Genomic DNA, 19,074 nt, shown 5'->3' with positions numbered 1-19,074 from the left:
AAGAGTACTGGAGGGGGGTGCCATTGCCTTCTCCCCCCTTATTACTAGGGTACATTAACCATGACTAATGAATCCATACTGGTATGTTATTATTAACTAGAATCCGTACTTTATTTTTACTTCCTTAGTTTTTACCTAGGCTCGCTAGGTGGTGCTAGTGGTAAAGAATCCACCGGCCAATGCAGGAAAGGCAAGTTCAATCCCTGGGTGGGGAAGATCCCCTGGAGGAGGGAATGACAACCCACTCCAGTATTCTTGCCTGGAGAATGCCATGGACAGAGGAGCCTGGTGGACTATAGTCCACGGGGTCACAAAGAGTCGGACACGACAGAAACAACTTAGCAGCAGCGTCAGTTTTTGCCTAAAATATTTTTCTGTTTCAGGATTACATCCGGGTACCACATTACATTTAGTCACCCACTTTATTTTTAAAGAACTTTTCCACTAAAATTATTATCACCCCCATTCTTGGAATCAAAACAAGAAACAGCTTTACTTGCTAATGCCTTGTTAGCTGATCTGAGGTCTATGTGTGCATATGTGCTCAGTCACTTCAGTTGTGTCCGACTCCTTGTGACCCTATGGACTATAGCCTGCTAGGCCTCTCTGTCCTTGGGATTTTCCAGACAAGAAAACTGGAGTGGGTTGCCATGCCCACCTCCAGGGGATCTTCCTGACCCAGGGATTGAACCCAAGTCTCTTGCATTGGCAGGTGGGTTCTTTACCACTAGTGCCACCTGGGAAGCCCTCTAAGATGCATACACTAAGTTAAAGGAATATAACTGCCTCTTAAAGGAATATCTGAGATTTCCAGAATTTTCATTTGCAGAATTCAGGCTGTTTGATCCATTTGTCCAAATATATTCAGATATATTGCATAATTGCCTAAGAGGTATATTCACAGGTACTGGGAAGATTACAAAGTTTAGTGAGAAGTAGTCACCACTGTCAAAGCATCTGAGAAGGATGGTGATGTTTGGGATGCCAAGGCTTTTTTGGCATTAAGTGGCAAGGCTGGAAATCTTACAGAGGCCAAAGGGAAGAGGAATTATTTTCACCCCAGAGAGATTCAGGAAAACTTTAAAAATTAGAAGAGTTTGCATCTGAACTGCATTTTTGATTTAGACTTGAATTTGTTGAGTTAGAGCAGGGAAATGAATCTCAAGCAGGGGAAGAGCATGACCAAGACTTTGGAAAGCAGGGAAGAGACATTTGCACAAAGTGTACTTGTCCTTAGCAGAAGCCAGCATTCCTGCGGGCTCTCACCTGCCCACAGGAGGGAAGGGAAGAACTGCCCCATCGCTGGAAGGGAGAATCTCCTTCTCAAGGTCTTCAAGTAATGACACGTTTCCTGAATGGATGACTTAACAGTTTGCCTCTGGTTCTCCCCCAGTGTGAGAAGTGTAACCTGCATTTCCGCCACAAAAGTCAGCTGCGTCTTCACTTGCGCCAGAAGCATGGCGCCATCACCAACACCAAGGTGCAATACCGCGTGTCAGCCACTGACCTGCCCCCGGAGCTCCCCAAAGCCTGCTGAAGCATGGAGTGTTGATGCTTTCCATTCGAGCCCCTTTTCGGAATCTACCCAAAGGATACTGTAACACTTTACAATGTTCATCCCATGATGTAGTGCCTCTTTCATCCACTAGTACAAATCATAGCTGGCGGGGGCGGGGTGGGGGGAGGGGCGGGGGACGGGGCGCCAAGGCAGCTCCCCTTCCCCCACTGCCGTAAAACTTTAAGAAAATAATATTGCTTCTTCTCCTATGTGTACGGCAAACCATGTCAGCAAAAAGCAAAATCATTTTATATATCAAAGCGGGGGGAGTACGCAAACGTTCTGACTTGACTTAGTCTGCAAAATGAGGAATGTATATGTTTTGTGGGATCAGATGTTTCTTTTGTATGTAAATGTGCATTCTTTTAAAAGAAGAGACTTCGGTATGTTATCAAAGAGAGGGCTTTAATTTTTTTAACCAAAGGTGAAGGAATATATGGCAGAGTTGTAAATATATAAATATATATATATATATAATAAATATATATAAACCTAAAAAAGATATATTAAAAATATAAAACTGCGTTAAAGGCTCGATTTTGTATCTGCAGGCAGACACGGATCTGAGAATCTTTATTGAGAAAGAGCACTTAAAAGACTATTTTAAGTATTGCATCTGTATAAGTAAGAAAATATTTTGTCTAAAATGCCTCAGTGTATTTGTATTTTTTTGCAAGTGAAGGTTTACAATTTACAAAGTGTGTATTAAAACAAACAAACAAAAAGAACAAAAAAAAAAAAGCTTCAGAAGGAAAAAACGTGTAGTTTTGTTCTAGTTTTCGGTTTGTATATACCTGTACAATGTGTCCTACGGTGCCTTTTTTCATGGAAGTTTTCAACAGGGGACGACTGCACCATCCCTTTTGGAAGTGTAGGCAGACACAGGGACTTGGAGTTGTCACTAACTAAGCTCTTTTTGGGAATGTTTGTCTCATCACATTCTGCGTCATGCTTGTGTTATAACTACTCCGGAGACAGGGTTTGGCTGTGTCTAAACTGCATTACCGCGTTGTAAAATATAGCTGTACAAATACAAGAATAAAATGTTGAAAAGTCAAGTCGGTTTGTTCTGGATTTTTTTTTCTTGTGCTGGAGTCAGGACTTGAATGGGTCTGTTTCCCCAGCCCTTCACCTGGGTGGGCGGTGCTCATGGAGGGAAAGACTGAGGCTGGGGTTTGCGGCTGGTTGCTGGGCACGGCCCACCTTCAGCTCTTGGCAGGAGGATGGACCACAGATGCCAGATTCTGCTCATGTGGCGCCCAGGTCGGGGATTTTGAATGGGCTTCTTGCCTCTTATCTCTGGCTGATTCCCTCCTCTTTCTGTTTTTTTTTTTTTAAACTGTCTTCAAAAAAATAAATAAAACTGTCTTCATTCACTTTATTTTTCACTCAGAGCTCTAGGCTGAACTTTAAATGAACGATCTCAGTTCTGGCCCTTCTGACACCGATGTGTGGGTCCTTTCCTCCTCCGGGTCTTGGAGAGTTTGCTCATTCTATGAAGCAGGAAGGCTCATCTTGCCTCCTGGCTTCATAAACAGGTTCTCTCTCCTGGGGGTCCAAGGACAGTATGGGAAGCCTCAGCTTCAACTCTTGCCTTCCTCACCCTTGGTGCCTTTGGAGGATTTTTGCTGTCTGCTAGGTGATGGACAGACATCTATTGACTCAGAAGCTTTATGAATCCCTGTGAGCCAAGCCAAACCCCATCCCTGCAGAAGCATACTTTGCACCAAGAACTCTGTGGTGGAAGTCGGCTGCCTCTTCCTGAGTGACAACCATTACCCCTCTGAGTCCCATTCCCACCCACCCCTGAGGGAATCGGATTAACTAGATTGTTTACCATTCCATGATTCACCCTGGCTTACTTTGGCACCGGTTTTATTTTACCTCAAACCCCCTCAGAAACCAAGTTTGACTGACAGGAGCTAAGAATGGTGAAGACAAGTGTGGTCATGGCTGCCTGCCCAGAGGAGAAAGTCCTCACAGCTCCCTCCCGTTCCTGGGTGGTGGTGGCAGTGGGGGGGTGGGGACGGGAGGCAGAGCCTTCCCTGGGCCCTCAGGCCACTTTCTGGACAGTGCCGTCCCTTGGCAGTGCCTCTGCAGCAGGCTCCAAGCACGTGCGGGGAGCTGACCACCCAAAGCCCAGGAGGGAACCTCAGAAAGTCACACCGCCCCTCTGCCAGCCACATGGCGGGCCTTGCAGCTCAGGTTTCCTTTGAAGATGACTTTAAAGGACTCACCAGCTCAAAGCCTCAGCTCACCCTGCTCTTTGAAAGGGGGGAAAATGATCCCTCTGCTCTCAGGACACTTGGCAGAAGAACTTACAAAACAGACAGCTTCAAGAATGACAATTCACAGGCCCGAGGGAGGCTGGCCCCAGGGCTGCTCGGCTCCCCAGGGGCCTCCGCGTTTGTTTACATATCATTACTGTTTAATAGAGAGAGGAGGAGGCTGGGGCAGACAGTGTGGGTGGCATTCAAGTTCAAACAAAAGAGAAGATCAAAGAGTAACTGCAGCCAATTGACAATCAATAACAGGTAAAAGGCAAACATCTCTAAGCAGTTATGCTGGGGCAGAGGGAATACAGAATTTTTATTACCAAAGCGTGACTGTGGCACAACTTTTCACAAATGCATAACTTTTAAATCAGGGTGTCTGATGCTTTTCTCTCAGCTGTGGGGTTTTGAGAGGAAAAGTTGCTAAGGACCAGAGTAGTGGTTGGAGGGTGGACCTGGAGAGATTGGTCAGAATCTACTTCGGAGCTGGAGAGGATGAAGGATGGTAAGGATCACCTCGCTGACATCTGTCCTCGACCCAGGAAGGGACTGGGGCAGAGAGTGGAGGGCAGGCTCCCGCCTCTGACCCCACCCAGAGGGAAAGAAGAGCGGTCACAAATGTTCCCATTGCAGAAATGAGAAAGCTGATGCAGGGACTTGTCCAGGGTCCCGCAGCTAAGATGTGGCCAACTAATCTGAGTTCATACAATTGCTTGTTGGTGGAAGTTCAATCACCTCCTTTTTTGGGGAAAAATGGGCTGTTTCCTTTGGAATATAGGTTCATTTGCCTCTCTGTGTCACTCAGAGTAATATATCTGTTAAACACGGTAATAACATCTGGCATTTGTGAGGCATTTAGGATTTTCAAAGCACATTGGTATCAGCAATCACATTCTATCTAATAACTACTCCTCAGAGTAGAGGTATCAGGGGTGGGGAGTGGGGGGATACACACACCCGCCTCAGAAACTCCAGAATAGCAGCAGTTCGAGAAGTTACAATGGAAAACCAGGGGCCATAATAACACATCAAACTGCACCTGCACACAGAATTAAAAAAAAAAAAAAACTGCTTTGTCCCAACCCTGATGGAGGAGTCAGACCTTGGGAAGCCACATCTCATACCACATGACCTGCCTCCCTGATTTGTCTAAGGATGGACACGGGACCCCAGGGCAAAGTGCTGCCTGAGAGAGGCAATGATGAGTTGGGCCACTAGAATCTTGTGTCCTGGGGATTTACAGTGACATATGGAGACAACCAGCCAGTCCAGTGTTTCTCCAGTTTCGGTGATATGTAATCCACCTTCATGATTTTGCTATCTCATCATACCTTGAACATTTATGTACTAGTTTTCTTCAAATCAACTCACTTTCAAGAGATAGTTCTTCCAACATAAATGAAAATAAAGAGTCATCATTCATAATAAAAATGTTCACTCTGTGCCTTCTAGAAACTATACGTTCTATCAGAGATATGTTTGGAAAACACTAAGAGAATTGGGATAAGGAAAGAAAAGGAAAGCGATGCAGAGAGAAGCTGATCCCCTGGGGAGAAGGTGAGTGTCATTAATGGTACCACAATGAGATCCCTGGGCAAGGATTTTAACTAGAATGCCCTGCCACCACCAGGTTGATTTCTAGAAGATTCCATCTCTTTTATAACCACTTCATAATAAGGTTTCTGCCTCTACTCCTATATCACCCATCACACTGGGCCTGGTTTGAGTGAGTCCCTGTTTCCTGGAACCAAAAGGGCACAGTTTACACATGTAACAAGGTTTGAGGTGTGTGCCATCAGGGAGACCATTCAGTGCTCTCAGATCAGGTTCAGGGTTCTCAATAAGAGGCTAAGGAATGCTGTAATCCCTCCCATGTAAGATACAAAGCATTGTCTACCCAGTGTACTGTAACCACATGGAAAGACGACGTTCCTCTAATCCATCAAAGCAGTGGCAGGAGGCTTCTCAAAGGCATGCAGCTGCCGAGCCCTGGTAGGCACCAGCAGCACAGTCTCCAGGGTCAGGCACCTTCACTGAAGGAGGAAAGGCTTCAGCATCACTAAGGAAATGGCCTTCCAGAAAGGCAGGCGCTGAAGCAGGAGGGTCTTGGAGTCTAGGAAGAATACTCAATGGGGTTTGGAACCCACAGAGAACTATCTTAACCGTAAGTCCCTGGACAGTGGAAACAGTGACAGACTTTATGAACTCCAAAATCACTGCAGAAGGTGACTGCAGCCATGAAATGAAAAGACACTTGCTCCTTGGAATAAAAGTTATGACCAACCTAGACAGCATATTAAAAAGGAGAGACATTACTTTGCCAACAAAGGTCCGTCTAGTCAAGGCTATGGGTTTTCCAGTAGTCATGTATGGATGTGAGAGTTGGACCATAAAGAAAGCTAAGCGCAGAAGAATTGATGCTTTTGAACTGTGGTGTTGGAGAAGACTCTTAAGGGTCCCTTGACTGCAAGGAGATCCAACCAGTCCATCCTAAAGGAAATCAGTCCTGAATATTCATTGGAAGGACTGATGCTGAAGCTGAAACTCCAATACTTTGGCCATCTGATACAAAGAACTGACTCCTTGGAAAAGACCCTGCTGCTGGGAAAGATTGAAGGCAGGAGGAGAAGGGGACGGCAGAGGATGAGATGGCTGGATGGCATCACTGACTCAATGGACACATGAGTTTGAGTAAACTCCAGGAGCTGGTGATAAACAGGGAGGCCTGGTGTGCTGCAGTCCATGGGGTCACAAAGAGTCGGACATGACTGAGAGACTGAACTGAACTGAAGCCCCTGGAGTCTTGCCCCTTTATTAAATGATTCTGACTCATGTAATCACAAGAGACTAACTTCTCTGTTAACACCTCTAAGAGATGAGTTTCCTGGGTCCCTCCTTCTTTAGTACTTGCAACAGGCCGGTTGATTAAATAACAAGCTTGCTTAGAATCAGAATCACAGAATAGCAAGCCTGTACGGGCCTTAGCGATTAGGATCTTAGTCTGAATAAAGAAGTAAAAATGTTAGTTACTCAGTTGTGTCTGACTCTGTGACCCCAAGGACGGTAGCCCACCAGGCTTCCCTGTCCGTAGAATTCTCCAGGCAAGGACACGAGTGGGTTGCCATTGCCTTCTGCAGGGGATCTTTCCAGCCCAGGAAATGAACTGAGGACTCCTGCATTGCAGGCAGATTCTTTACTGTCTGAGCCACTAGGGAAGCTCGGGGTTCTAGGCTGTGTGCGTGCTAAGCCACTTCAGTCAGGGCCAACTCTTTGAGACCCTATTGACTGAAGCCCTTCAGGCTCCTCTGTCCATGGGATTTCCCAGGCAAGAATATTGGAGTGGGTTGCCATGCCCTCCTCCAGGGGATCTTCCCAGGCCAGGGATTGAACCTGTGTCTCCTGCATTGACAGGTAGGTTCTTTACCACTATCACTACCTGGGAAGACCAGATTTTAGTCGATGGGTGCCAAAACCAGGGGAAAGGCAACAAGTTTAAGGTCACACCCAGAATTTTTAACAAAGAGGTCTCCTGACACCCAAGTGGTTTATAACATGGTCCCAGCCTCCAGGGAATGTGCGGTCACTTGGAAAGACAAAACATGGTCAAACATGGAAGTAAAATCACAAAGAAACATGAGACATGCCATTGTGGCTAAAAAATGATGTTCCTGACTCTTGGAATGGGGGAGGGGTGCGACTTTGAGGATTCCAAAATGCTGGGACTGGCAAGCTACTCTTTAGGGCAGCACAGGGTAGTGGGCCTGTGGAGCTGGGGCTGGGTGGAAGCACTCCCGGGGCTGGTGAGGGCCTCCTCCTTTCTGTGGGATTGCAGTGCCTCCTTCCGTCTGTGAAGATCTCCCTTCCTTGATGTCACCCTAGCAGCCATCTCTGGAGGTGGCTGGTTTGCTAGGGCTGCCTTAATAAAGCACCAAAAACTAAGTGGCTTGGACTCAGAAGTGGGTTGTCCCACAACTCTGAGATCAAGGAGTTGGCAGGCTTGCTTCCTTTTGAGCTCGGTGAAAAGAAAGTGAAAGTCACTTAGCAGTGTCTGACTCTTTGCCATCCTGTGGACTATACAGTCCATAGAATTCTCCAGGCCAGAATACTGGAGTGGGTAGCCTTTCCCTTCTCCAGAGGGTCTTCCCAACTCAGGGATTGAACTCAGGTCTCCCAAATTACTGGGAGATTCTTTACCAGCTGAGCCACCAGGGAAGCCCAAGAATACTGGAGTGGGTAGCCTACCCTTCTCCAGGGGATGTCCTGACCCAGGAATCAAACTGGAGTCTCCTGCAGCTCACTGAGGAAGGATCTTATTCCAGTCTTCTCCTCTTGCTTCCATTAGTTTACTGGAAACCCTTGTGACTCCGTGGCTTGTAGAAGCGTCACCTTGATCTCTGTCTTCATCTTCACCTGGCATTCTCCCCGTTTGTGTGTGTGTGTGTGTGTGTGTGTGTGTGTGTGTGTGTATCTGTGTCCATATTTCCCCTTTTAATACAGACACCAATCACATGGGAGTAGCACCCACCATACTGACTTCATCTTCACTAATTATATCTGCCAAGACCCTGTTTCCAAATCAGGTCACATTTTGAGGTACTGGGGGTTAGGATTTCAACATAAGAATGGGGATGCATACTTTAGCCCATGGGACTCCCAAGTGGTGTTAGTGGTAAAGAACCCTATCTGCCAATGCAGGAGATGCAAGAGACATGGGTTTAATCCCTGGGTTGGGAAGATCCCCTGGAGAAGGAAATGGCAACCCACTCCACTATTCTTGCCTGGAAAATCCCATGGACAGAAGAGCCTGGTGGGCTACAGTGCATGGGGTCTCAAGTGTAGGGCACGACTGAGCGCATACAGCACAGTGGCAGCAATTCAGCACAGGACAGGAGTTATCCATGGGAGGGGGTGGTGAGGTGCTCTCCCCACGCGTCTTCTTTACACTTTCTCTTTACTGTCCGAGGTGAAGGGAACTAAGATTTGGAGGGACTTCTTAACTCCGGGCACAGGGCTTTGCACGGTGGCCTCAGTCATGTCACAGCAAAGCACTGCAGGGGGTGGGGAGGGGCGCATACCTGACCTCTCCTAGACAAGAGGTCTCTTGGTAGGAGTCGGGCAGTATCTCTTCTCTTTCCCCTCTCACCACCTGTCTTTCTTATCAATGGCGGCTGCAGGGGAGGGAGGGAAGTATGTCTCATCTCAGAAGAGAACAAGGAAACAAAGTAACTAAGCTCAGTGAGTAAGGACACTTCCAGCATGCAGAGGGGAGAAAGCTCTGAGAGCCACGAAATCTCAGCAGAATAGGGATCTCTGAGAATATGTATACAGATCTTTACAGGTTTGATAAAAGTCCCCTAACAGGAACAGGAGACTATTATAGTTAGCGGTATTTTGAAAAGTCCTGGAGAGTTTGCGCTGACCCTGGTGGTGACCTAATCCAGACCTCTGCCATCGTGAGCGTGTAAACGTACTGCTGCCCGCTCCCTGGTGAGAGGTGAGAATCTCGACTCTCATCCAGCCCCTTCACCGTACATAAAAGGATGACAAGTGACAGTAAGCAAAGATTCTAGGAGGACTCAGACACACCTTTCCCAATAGCTAAACCAGTATTCTTTTCTGTAAAATCACTGCCATGATTTTCTATGTCTACAACCAGAGTGCAGCCACTAAATGATTGTCTTCTTCCTATGTCTTCCTATATGGTATCACTTCTTCAGTGTGGCCTGAGGGGAGCGAAACTTGAGCCAAGATTTATAAAGGGGAGGAACTCAATTGGGTTGAATGAAGGATTTTCACATAGATGTCTAAGGATGGGATGGGCTTTGAGGTGAGCTTCTGGGCTCACTTCTGAGGGGACGAAGCAGAAAATGCACAGTGAGGTGGCAGTAACTTTGACTTGCGGGGAGAGTTGAACTAAATCACTCTAAGGTCCCAATCAAGCTTGAGATTTTTCCAAGATCCCATCCCACTGGTTCTGATCACAGAAAGAGTCAAGAGCATGGGCCTGTTTATGAATCTCAAAAGAGGACAGAGCGTGACCACATGAGTCTGGGGCTATTTTGTGTAGAATGAACAGCTTCTGTACCCCCTGAACTGAGCTGCATTCCAGGGGTGGCCTGTGACCCTCCTTTTTTCTTGGGGGTTCACACACAGCATTTGTTGAAAATGGGGCTACACCTCATCTCCCTCTGTTCCTACCTGGAGCTCCCTCTCTTTCAGTCTCATGGAGAAATTCATCGTTTTCCCAACATACCAGTCTTTAGTGTCCTTGTAAGCAGTGTTACAGCCTCTGTTTAGCTTGTGTTTTTTTTCTTCTTCTCCTTTCCCTCACCCTGGGAACTCTTTAAAGACCATGCATTCATGAATTTTCTCAGCCTAGAAAACCATGAGCATCTGTATAGTTTTCTTGAATGGCAGACTGAAAGAGTGAGTATGTGATTAAGGGTTCCAGTTGGTTTCATAGCTCTTCTGGCACCCAGATTATATGAGGCAGTTCTATTAGTGCAGTCTAGCAAAGAGCCACAAGGTGGCAGGGTAGACCAAGCCGTGAAGGGCACAGGTGCCCTTCACTGGTTCCAGGGAAAGACAGAGTAAATGAGTATCTCAGTGGCAAGTCATGGTCACCTCTCTACGACCCCATGGACTGTAGCCTGCCAAGCTCCTGTGTCCATGGAATTTTTCAGGCAGGAATACTGGAGTGGGTTGCCATTTCCTACTCCAGGGGATCTTCCCAGAGATCAAAAGATCTTCCCAGAGACAACCATGTCTCCTGGATCTCCTGCTTTGGCAGGAGGATTCTTTACCACTGTGCTACCTGGGAAGCCCCCAAGATGTACATGAGCCTGTGCAGTTTTTTTCTAATTGGCCTCTTAGGCTTTGTGCTTCTTCCTTTTCTATGACCCTCCTTCCTCAGCAAAGTTATCCAACAGAAATGGCTAGTGGCCTATGGGATGTGACTTGAGAGCCTTTGGCCATCAAATCTCTCCTTTAGAGACCTGCTTGGGAGTGTAAATTTCCACTCAGAAAGTCATTCCTTTGAGTTTAGCTTTTGCAGCTCTCCTTGGAAAGGAGGGGAGGGGGGGGCTCAAAGGAGATGACACTAATAAGAATAACTAACTTTAGAGATCACCAGGAGGTTTCATTTCCATGAGCTCACTTAATCTTCAATGCCATCTTGCCAGTCAAGAAAGAATCCATTTGGCAGATGAAGAATCTGAGGCTCAGAAAGGAGAACACATGAAGGGTAAGCGCTGGGCAGGGAGTGGAAACTTTGCCTTCCAACCTGAGGTCGGAGGCTGCTCACGCAGACAGTACCTTTGTGTGCTGGGTGATGAGGTAAAAGTAAATTCTGCGTCATCGTGCTATCTTCATGTGCAAGGCTTCTCTGACTGTACAACACAGGCTAGGAGAGAGTTCAGGATCTCAGAACTAGAATTCTCTTCCATGTAAAATCACAAACTTTCAAGGAAGACGGAGAGGAAATGGAGAGGCATGGCATGGAACATGGCATGACATGACAATAGCAGCCTCATGTCAGAGTGTGGCCCTGAACTTCAGGGGCCTGGTATCAGGTGTGGCCTGGCTGCCTAGCTGCTCCCTTTCCATGCCGAGGGCCCGGTGAGGGGCCCTAAATTGAGCCCTCCTAGTCATATTCAGCGACCCTGGGTAGGTGTGTGTGGTTGTGTGGGTGGGTGTGACATCAGCCAATCCCTGCTGATGTGGACTTCACACAGTGCTGTCCCAGACAAATAGCTCTGGCCTTTACTCAAGGTCTTTGCTCTTGGTCAGGAAGCTTCTTCTGGTCCTCAGGTTCTGGCTCTAAATGAAAAGACAGTCCAGGATGGTCTCCCAAGCCACTTCAAGAAACCATGACTCTGGCTTTTCCAGCCTATGTAACTGGGAGATGGGAGACAGTGATGGGTAATTTCTCTCGCTGGGGGCGTCCTAGGACTAGAATTCAGGCATCCAGACCCCAGAGTTCTAATTGCTGGAGGCTGGCCCCTTCTCATCTGTTGTTCCCAGTGTTTTCTGAGTCCAGGAGACCAACACTTACACACCCAGGCTTTGGGGCTTCCCTGGTCAAACCTTCTGTTACTGTCACAGTTCAAGAGGGGCTTACAAAAACTCTACTTAACAGTTGCCATGGGGCTTAAAGTTCCTACATAATTACAACTCATAACTGCTAAGGCATAATCTTTCTTTTAAAAATAACTTATTGCTGTGTGTTTAATTTTGAAATTAATACAAGTGAAGTGCATAAAAATTTGGAAAACAGTGATGACAATAATAATGATACTAAATAACATTTAATGAATATTCACAATGTTCTAAGATCATTAAAAAATTTTTTTTTTACTTTTAAATAATTATAGATTCATGGTAAAGAATCTGCCTGCAATTTGGAAAACCTGGGTTTGATCCCTGGGTTGGGAAGATCCACAGAAGGGAATGGCTATCCACTCCAGTATTCTTGCCTGGAGAATTCCATGGACAGAGGAGCCTGGTGGGCTACAGTCCATGGGGTCTCAGAGTCAGACATGACTGAGTGACTTTTACCTTCACTTCTAGGATCTTTAAAAAAATTTTTTTTACTTTTAAATAATTATAGCTTCATAGGAAGTCACAAAAGTCGTACGTAGAGGTCCTGTGTACCCTTCTGCCAGTTTCCCCCAGTGGTAAAGTATTATGTAACTATAAAGGTGTTAGTCTCTTAGTTGTGTTGTGGCTGCATGGCATAGCCCACAAGCCTCCTCTGTCCATGAAATTCTCTGGGCAAGAATACTGGAGTGGGTAGCCATTCCCTTCTCCAGGGGATCTTCCTGACCAAGGGACTGAATCTGGGTCTCCTGAATTGCAGGCAGATTCTTTACTGTCTGAGCCACCAGGCACAATATCAAAGTCAGGACAGTGATTCAGATGGTGTAACCATAGATGATCTTCATATTTTGCCAGTTTTACATGAATTGGTGCATGCACATGTGTGTGTGTGTGTGTGTGTGTGTGGATAGCCATGTGCAGTTTTATCTTCTATATAGATTTATGGCCACCACAATCAAGATACACAACTGTGCCATCACCACAAAGCTCCCTCGTGCTACCCCTTCAGTTATCCTCTTTCTCTCTTCATCCCTAATCCCTGACAACTACTAATCTGTTCTCCAGCTGTATAAATTCATCATTTTCAGAATGTTTCATAAGTGGAACATACTAATAGCAATATAATATAGTGAAATGATAATAATAAATACCATTTGTGGAGCATTCACTCTGTGCTTTTAGCTTTGTATAAGTACGAACTCATTGATCCTCTCAATACCATTGCAAAGTCTCCAGTACTATCCCTACTCTATGGACATGGAGACAGATAATCACCCAATTTTATGCTGCCAGTAACAGGCAGAACTGGAACTAAATACAGATAATGGATCTAGAATTTGAGGTTTTAACTGTAATATTACATCATCTCTCAAAATATATTCAATACAAAATTTAAAAGCCTAAACACAGAAAAGCACAATAAAGAAAGGGCAACAGCAGCCTCAGAAAATGTCAAAGGTTTGGTACCATTACAGACTGCATTCTCTCAGAACAATGCAATTAAGTTAAAATTCAATAACAAAATGATAACTGGAAAAATCCCATTTATCTGTAAATTTTTTAAAAAATCAACAAAACCCTAAAACAATTCACGGGTCAGAGAAGAAGAGAAGGAGCTTATTCTAGCAAGAGAGCCACATGTTCATGGATAGAATGTCATTGCAGAGAAGGTACGATTGTTTCAAGACCACAAAGCCACCTCTGTGCTGCCTCAGACTGAATCTAGAAGGGCAGGGACTGTGTTTTGTTCATCCCAATAGCCTCAGAGCTTCACTCTGCACTGACAGGGAGTCAATCAATAACTGTCTATTTATGGATTTAAAAATAGATCTCAATACCTATAGTCCCTTGAATCCATAAGACAAAGCTGGAGGAAGCTACGGGGCTACCAGAAGCAAAAATACATGGAAGCACAGACAGGGGTCGGTAGGAACAGTAAGATTAAGGACCAGACATCTGCATTAGGGTTGGAGAGAGCACTTTGCTTTTCATGGTGCCTCTAGACACCAAAATCTCATCAGTGAACAGAGCTGGGGAGGCGGGCACTTCTGACATTTGGAAATAGAAGATACTCAAGAATGAAAGTGGTCGATCTGAGGTTATCACAAATTTGATATAAGTATCCAGGTCTCTGTCTCCCCATAGAAAGGTTTATGCCAAGAGCAGACCCTTCACATTGCCGGAGACTATTTGCCTGAACTTTCGAGAATCCTGAAGTCGAAAACTCAAGAAATGTATACAAAGGCTTGCTGCCTTTTACTGGAATCACAGATTGCCGAAGTGTGACCTCATATCACAAATTAACCACTTTTCTTCAGCTTTTGATAGTCTATTTTTACACAGAGGCAGTATCCTAATGACTTCACAAGGTATGGTGTGGGCAGCACAGCACGTGCGAGGCTCAAGGGGACGCTGCAGCTGAGGGGTTGATGGCTGGAGCCAGATGGGGTGTCTGAACACAAGCTCGGGAATAAGGCTCTGCACTTCATAAGTCATTATATACCAGACTAGAAATATATCGGTGCTACACAACACTTAAAATCATTACACTTCCTTTTTAATTCAAACACATTTTATAGTCAAATAAAGTAAAATTTTTTACCAATAATAATGACAAAATAGTGAGGGGCAGGGAGAGGTAGAGAGAAGAGAATGTAGAACTTTGGCCTATTCTTTAATGTATTGTTGTATTGCTTGACATTTTATAGTGAGTTTATTACTTTTAATAAATCTGGACCTAGGGACAAGCTTAAAGTATAAAAGGTACATATTGGTAAGCCAGATTGTTTGGGTCCAAATCTTGGAACTGTCACTGATTAACCAAGTGCATGCATGCAAGCTCAGTCGCTACTGTTGTGTCCAACTCTTTGTGAGCCTATGGAGTATAGCCCACCAGGCTCCTCTGCCCATGGGATTCTCCAAGCAAGAATACTGAAGTGGGTTGCCATATCCTCCTCCAGGGGATCTTCCTAACCTAAAGATCGAACCTGAGTCTCCTGCGTCTCCTGCATTCCAGGTTGATTCTTTACAGTTGAGCCACTTGGGAAGCCCATTAATTAGGTGACTGCCAGTAAATAACTTAGACTTTTGATGCTTCAATTTCCTCATATGTAAAATGGGGATAATAATTATATTATCAACCTCATAGAATTCTTGTGTGTTTAAATTAATTAACATATGTAAAGTACTAAGAAAAACTCATGATGCAAAGCAAGCACTTTGTCACTATTAACTTTTACTATAATTAAGGCTAATCAGGATTTTCCTTCCAACTAGATTTTAAGGTGAAGAAATAATCTGTTTCTTTTCTTGTTTCATTGTTTCCTTAGCTGTTTCCTAATGTCTCAAGAACTGGTTTGTGACTTCTGCTATTTCTTACATCATGTAAAGTCTCTTGGAAGAAAGACTTGGACTCCCATATGGAAACTGAAGCTACCCATGAGTTTGGTGTTGTACTCTGACCAGTTTACATCAATAGGTCCCCTTGGATATTGAAACCACTCTGGATTGAAGCTTAAGAGTTCCCTCGCCCTCTTGGTCTTGACTTAATTGTGCAGAGAGCAACACAGATTAAATAATTATAATGCATTTTGCACCTTTGGCTACTTTATCATCACAGAATTTACTCTCTAGTATAAATTATTTTTCAGATTCTTTTTTTCCCATCCTTACTGGCATCAGTTCACATTAAGATTTTCCTGTCCTCCTATGCGTGATGTGTGCTCAATCATGTCTGATTATTTGCAACCCCCAAAACTGTAATCCACCAGGCTCCTCTGTCCATGGGATTTCCCCAGCAAGAATACTGGAGTGAGTTGCCATTTCCTTCTCCAGGGAATCTTCCTAATCCAGGCATCAAATCCAAATCAAATCACCTGAGACTCCTGCACGTGCATTTTTACCATTGAGCCACCTGGGAAGCTTTCCTGTCCTTCTATTTTATCTTTTAAAAACTAAGCAGGGGACATTTCTCTCCTTCTGACATGGCCCACATTCTGTCTGTGGAGTGTGTTTCTAAATAAATCCACTTCTTACCTATCACTTTGTCTCTCACTGAATTTTTTCTGTGATGAGACATTAAGCACCTGAGCTTCATAAAGTCCTGAGACCACACACCCCAACACCACACAAAAATAAGCTCAAAATGGATTAAAGACCCAAATGTAAGGCCAATCACTGTAAAACTTAGAAGAAAACAGAGGTAGAACACTCTGACATAAGTCGCATTAAGACTTTTTAATCCACCTCCTAGAGTAATGAAAAAAAAAATACAATGGGCCCTAATTAAACTTAAAACCTATCACACAGCAAAGGAAACCATAGACAAAATGAAAACACAACCCTCCAGAATAGGAAAAGATATTTGCAAATGAAGTAACTAACAAGGGATTAATCTTTAAAATATACAAACAGCTCATGCAGCTCAATTAAGAAAAACAAACCCAATCAAAAAATGTTCAGAAGATCTAAATAGACATTTCTCCAAAAGTGATATATGATGGTTAAAAAGTACAACATCACTAATTATTAGGAAAATGCAAATCAGAAGTATAATAAGGTATCACTGCACACTGATCAGAATGGCCATCATCAAAAACTCTACAAACAATAAATGGCTCAGAGGGTGTGGAGAGAAGGGAACCCTCTTACACTGTTGGTGGGAATATAATACAGCCACAATGGAGAACAATATAGAGGTTCCTTAAAAAACTAAAAATAGAGCTACCATAGGATCCAGCAATCCCACTCCTAGGCATATATCTGAAGAAAGCCATAATTTGAAAAGATACATGCACACCAATGTTTTCCAAAGCACAATTTACAATAACCAAGACATGGAAATAGTCTAGATGTCCATCAGTGGCAGAGGAATGAATAAAGAAGATGTGGTACATATATACAATGAAATACAATTCAGCCATAAAAAAAGAATGAAATTTTGCCATTTATAGCAACATGGATGGACCTAAAGATTGTCATACTGAATGAAGTAAGTCATACAGAGAAAGAGAAATATCATGATATTGCTTATATGCAGAATCTAAAAAAAGGTACAAATGAACTTATCTACAAAACAGAAATAGAGTTACAGATGTAAAAAATAACCTTATGAACCCTGTAAGTCTCAATAGTTGGTTCACATCAATAATGGCAATCTTTGGAAATGCTACTAAAAGAGATATTTCTTTCTAAGCCTGTTGTCAACTTTATTAGTTATGTTATGTTAATAAGGAAGTACAAGTTCCCCTCCCCCCAAAGATCCTGATGTGTTTCATGCTGTTCAGTATGAACATGTAAAAGATAGAAAAAAAAAAAAAAGATCATTTTTCCCCCTCTGGAAGTTACAGTTGGAATAAAACTGAAGTCATAAGTGAAAAAAAGAAAATAAACTTAACGATTAACAGTGGATAAGGCAGGAAGGATAAGTTGGAAGATTGAGATTGACATGTACATACCACTACGTATAAAATAGACAACTAGTAAGAATCTATGGCGTAGCATAGGGAACTCTACTCAATACTCTGTAATGGCCTAGATGGGAAAAGAATCTAAAAGAGAGTGGATGTATGTATATGTATATGTATAACAGATTCACTTTGCTGTACATCTGAAACTAACATAACATTGTAGATCAACTCTACTCCAATAAACATTTTTTAAAAAATATGGCCACCGTGCAGAGTGAAACTGCCAGTGTGTGATGTGGCCACAGCTACATTAGTGAGCTCTTACACTGCGGCTCCAGGAGCAACCCAGTGCTCTTTGCAGACAAGTGAGGTTGTAATTGTGAGGTGTAATTTGGTTGTATCACAAGCATTTCTTCTTGAGAGAAAACAGGACTGTGCTACAGAAGGGTGACTTATATTGGTCTCTGCTTAGAGTGCTCCCACTCAAATTAAGTCTCATTCTAGGCCTAAGGGGATTGCATCATTTGCGTAAAAGCAAGCAGGTAAACCCTGACAATCCTGCCCTCTTTTTGTTTTCTTCTTCATTGTCATTTGTTCTGAGAACAATGATACAGTATTTTCAAGAGAGTAGCTCCTGGCACATGGCTCTGGGCTGGGCCATGAGCTCCTCAAGTCATTCAGGGCCCAGGACTCCCGGGAACCCCCAGCCTGCCTGGCTGCTAACCGACCGCTAAGAGCACCTCCTTCGAGGAGTGAGCCCCAGTCCTGAGCCCAGGAATTTCCTTGGCCAGATCATTTCCATTTCTGGGCAGAAGCAGTTTTAATTCAGCGTCACGAGATTTCAGGGAAGAGATGAGGAGCTCAATGAGGAAATCAGATATTTAAAAATAAAGAGTAGGCCTCCCCACACCCCGCCAAAAAAAAAACAATAAAGGGCCCCTCTAGTGCTCTCAGTCACGGTCTCTAAGTCAGAGTTTTGTCTTTCTGAGGTCTTCAGCATACAGCTGGTAGAGGACACGACCCCCTCTGAGAGGCGTTCCAGTGGTGTTTCCCATGACCCCACCTGAGGTGAACAGCACTCAGGGCAAAAACCAAGTCTGGAGTTCAACACTGAAAGCTTTCCTTCTGGCTCCTTTTAGTTCTGCAAGCTCTTCACTCTGTGATCCAATTTCCTGGCTGAAGAACCGAAAGGTGACTACAGCCAGTGTACATGTGTGCTAAGTTGCTTCAGTTGTGTCTGACTCTTTGCGACCCTATGGACTGTAGCCCACCAGGGTCCACTGTCCATGGGATTCTCCGGGCAAGAATACTGGAGTGGGTTGCCATGCCCTCCTCCAAGGGATCTTCCTGACCCAGGGATCGAATCTGCATCTCTTATGTCTCCTGAATTGACAGGTGGGTTCTTTTCCACTAGTTCCACCTGGGAAGCCCAGACTATGGCTGGAAGAGCCCTTCTATCAGAGCCTCCCCTGTGTGGGTGAGAAGACTGAGCGCCACTGTGGGAAATGACAGAGTCTAAGGCCATGCAGACCTTGGGGCAGAGCTGGAGTCAGCCGCCAGGTCGCCTTGTCTTTTCCCTGCTGAAGCTGCCTCTCTCCAGCGACTGTGCCTTCATTTGGATTATGCAAATATGGGGCCAGGTTCCCTCCTAGTCTCAAAGGTATTTAAATTGGGCATCAGGGAGCTGTGGGTACCCTATTGCCTGCCTCTTTCAGCACCAGTGGAGGCAACAGTAGCC

The 19,074-nt window shown here is 44.6% G+C and overlaps 1 protein-coding gene across 4 annotated transcripts in view; it reads left to right on the top strand.

Moving 5' to 3' along the window:
• Positions 1-2,616, top strand: part of BCL6 (BCL6 transcription repressor) — a 52,183-nt gene extending 49,567 nt beyond the window's left edge. For all 4 annotated transcript variants that reach the window (XM_061166804.1, XM_061166802.1, XM_061166805.1 and 1 more), the window contains exon 10: positions 1,394-2,616. In XM_061166804.1, coding sequence (XP_061022787.1) covers positions 1,394-1,537 — 144 coding nt within the window. In that variant the 3' untranslated portion in view covers positions 1,538-2,616. The remainder of the gene's footprint in view (positions 1-1,393) is intronic.
• Positions 2,617-19,074: the final 16,458 nt, after the last annotated feature.

The sequence above is a fragment of the Dama dama genome, chromosome 19, assembly GCF_033118175.1.
Source record: "Dama dama isolate Ldn47 chromosome 19, ASM3311817v1, whole genome shotgun sequence".
NCBI classification, from domain to species: domain Eukaryota; kingdom Metazoa; phylum Chordata; class Mammalia; order Artiodactyla; family Cervidae; genus Dama; species Dama dama.
This window is presented reverse-complemented; position numbering and strand designations above follow the sequence as displayed.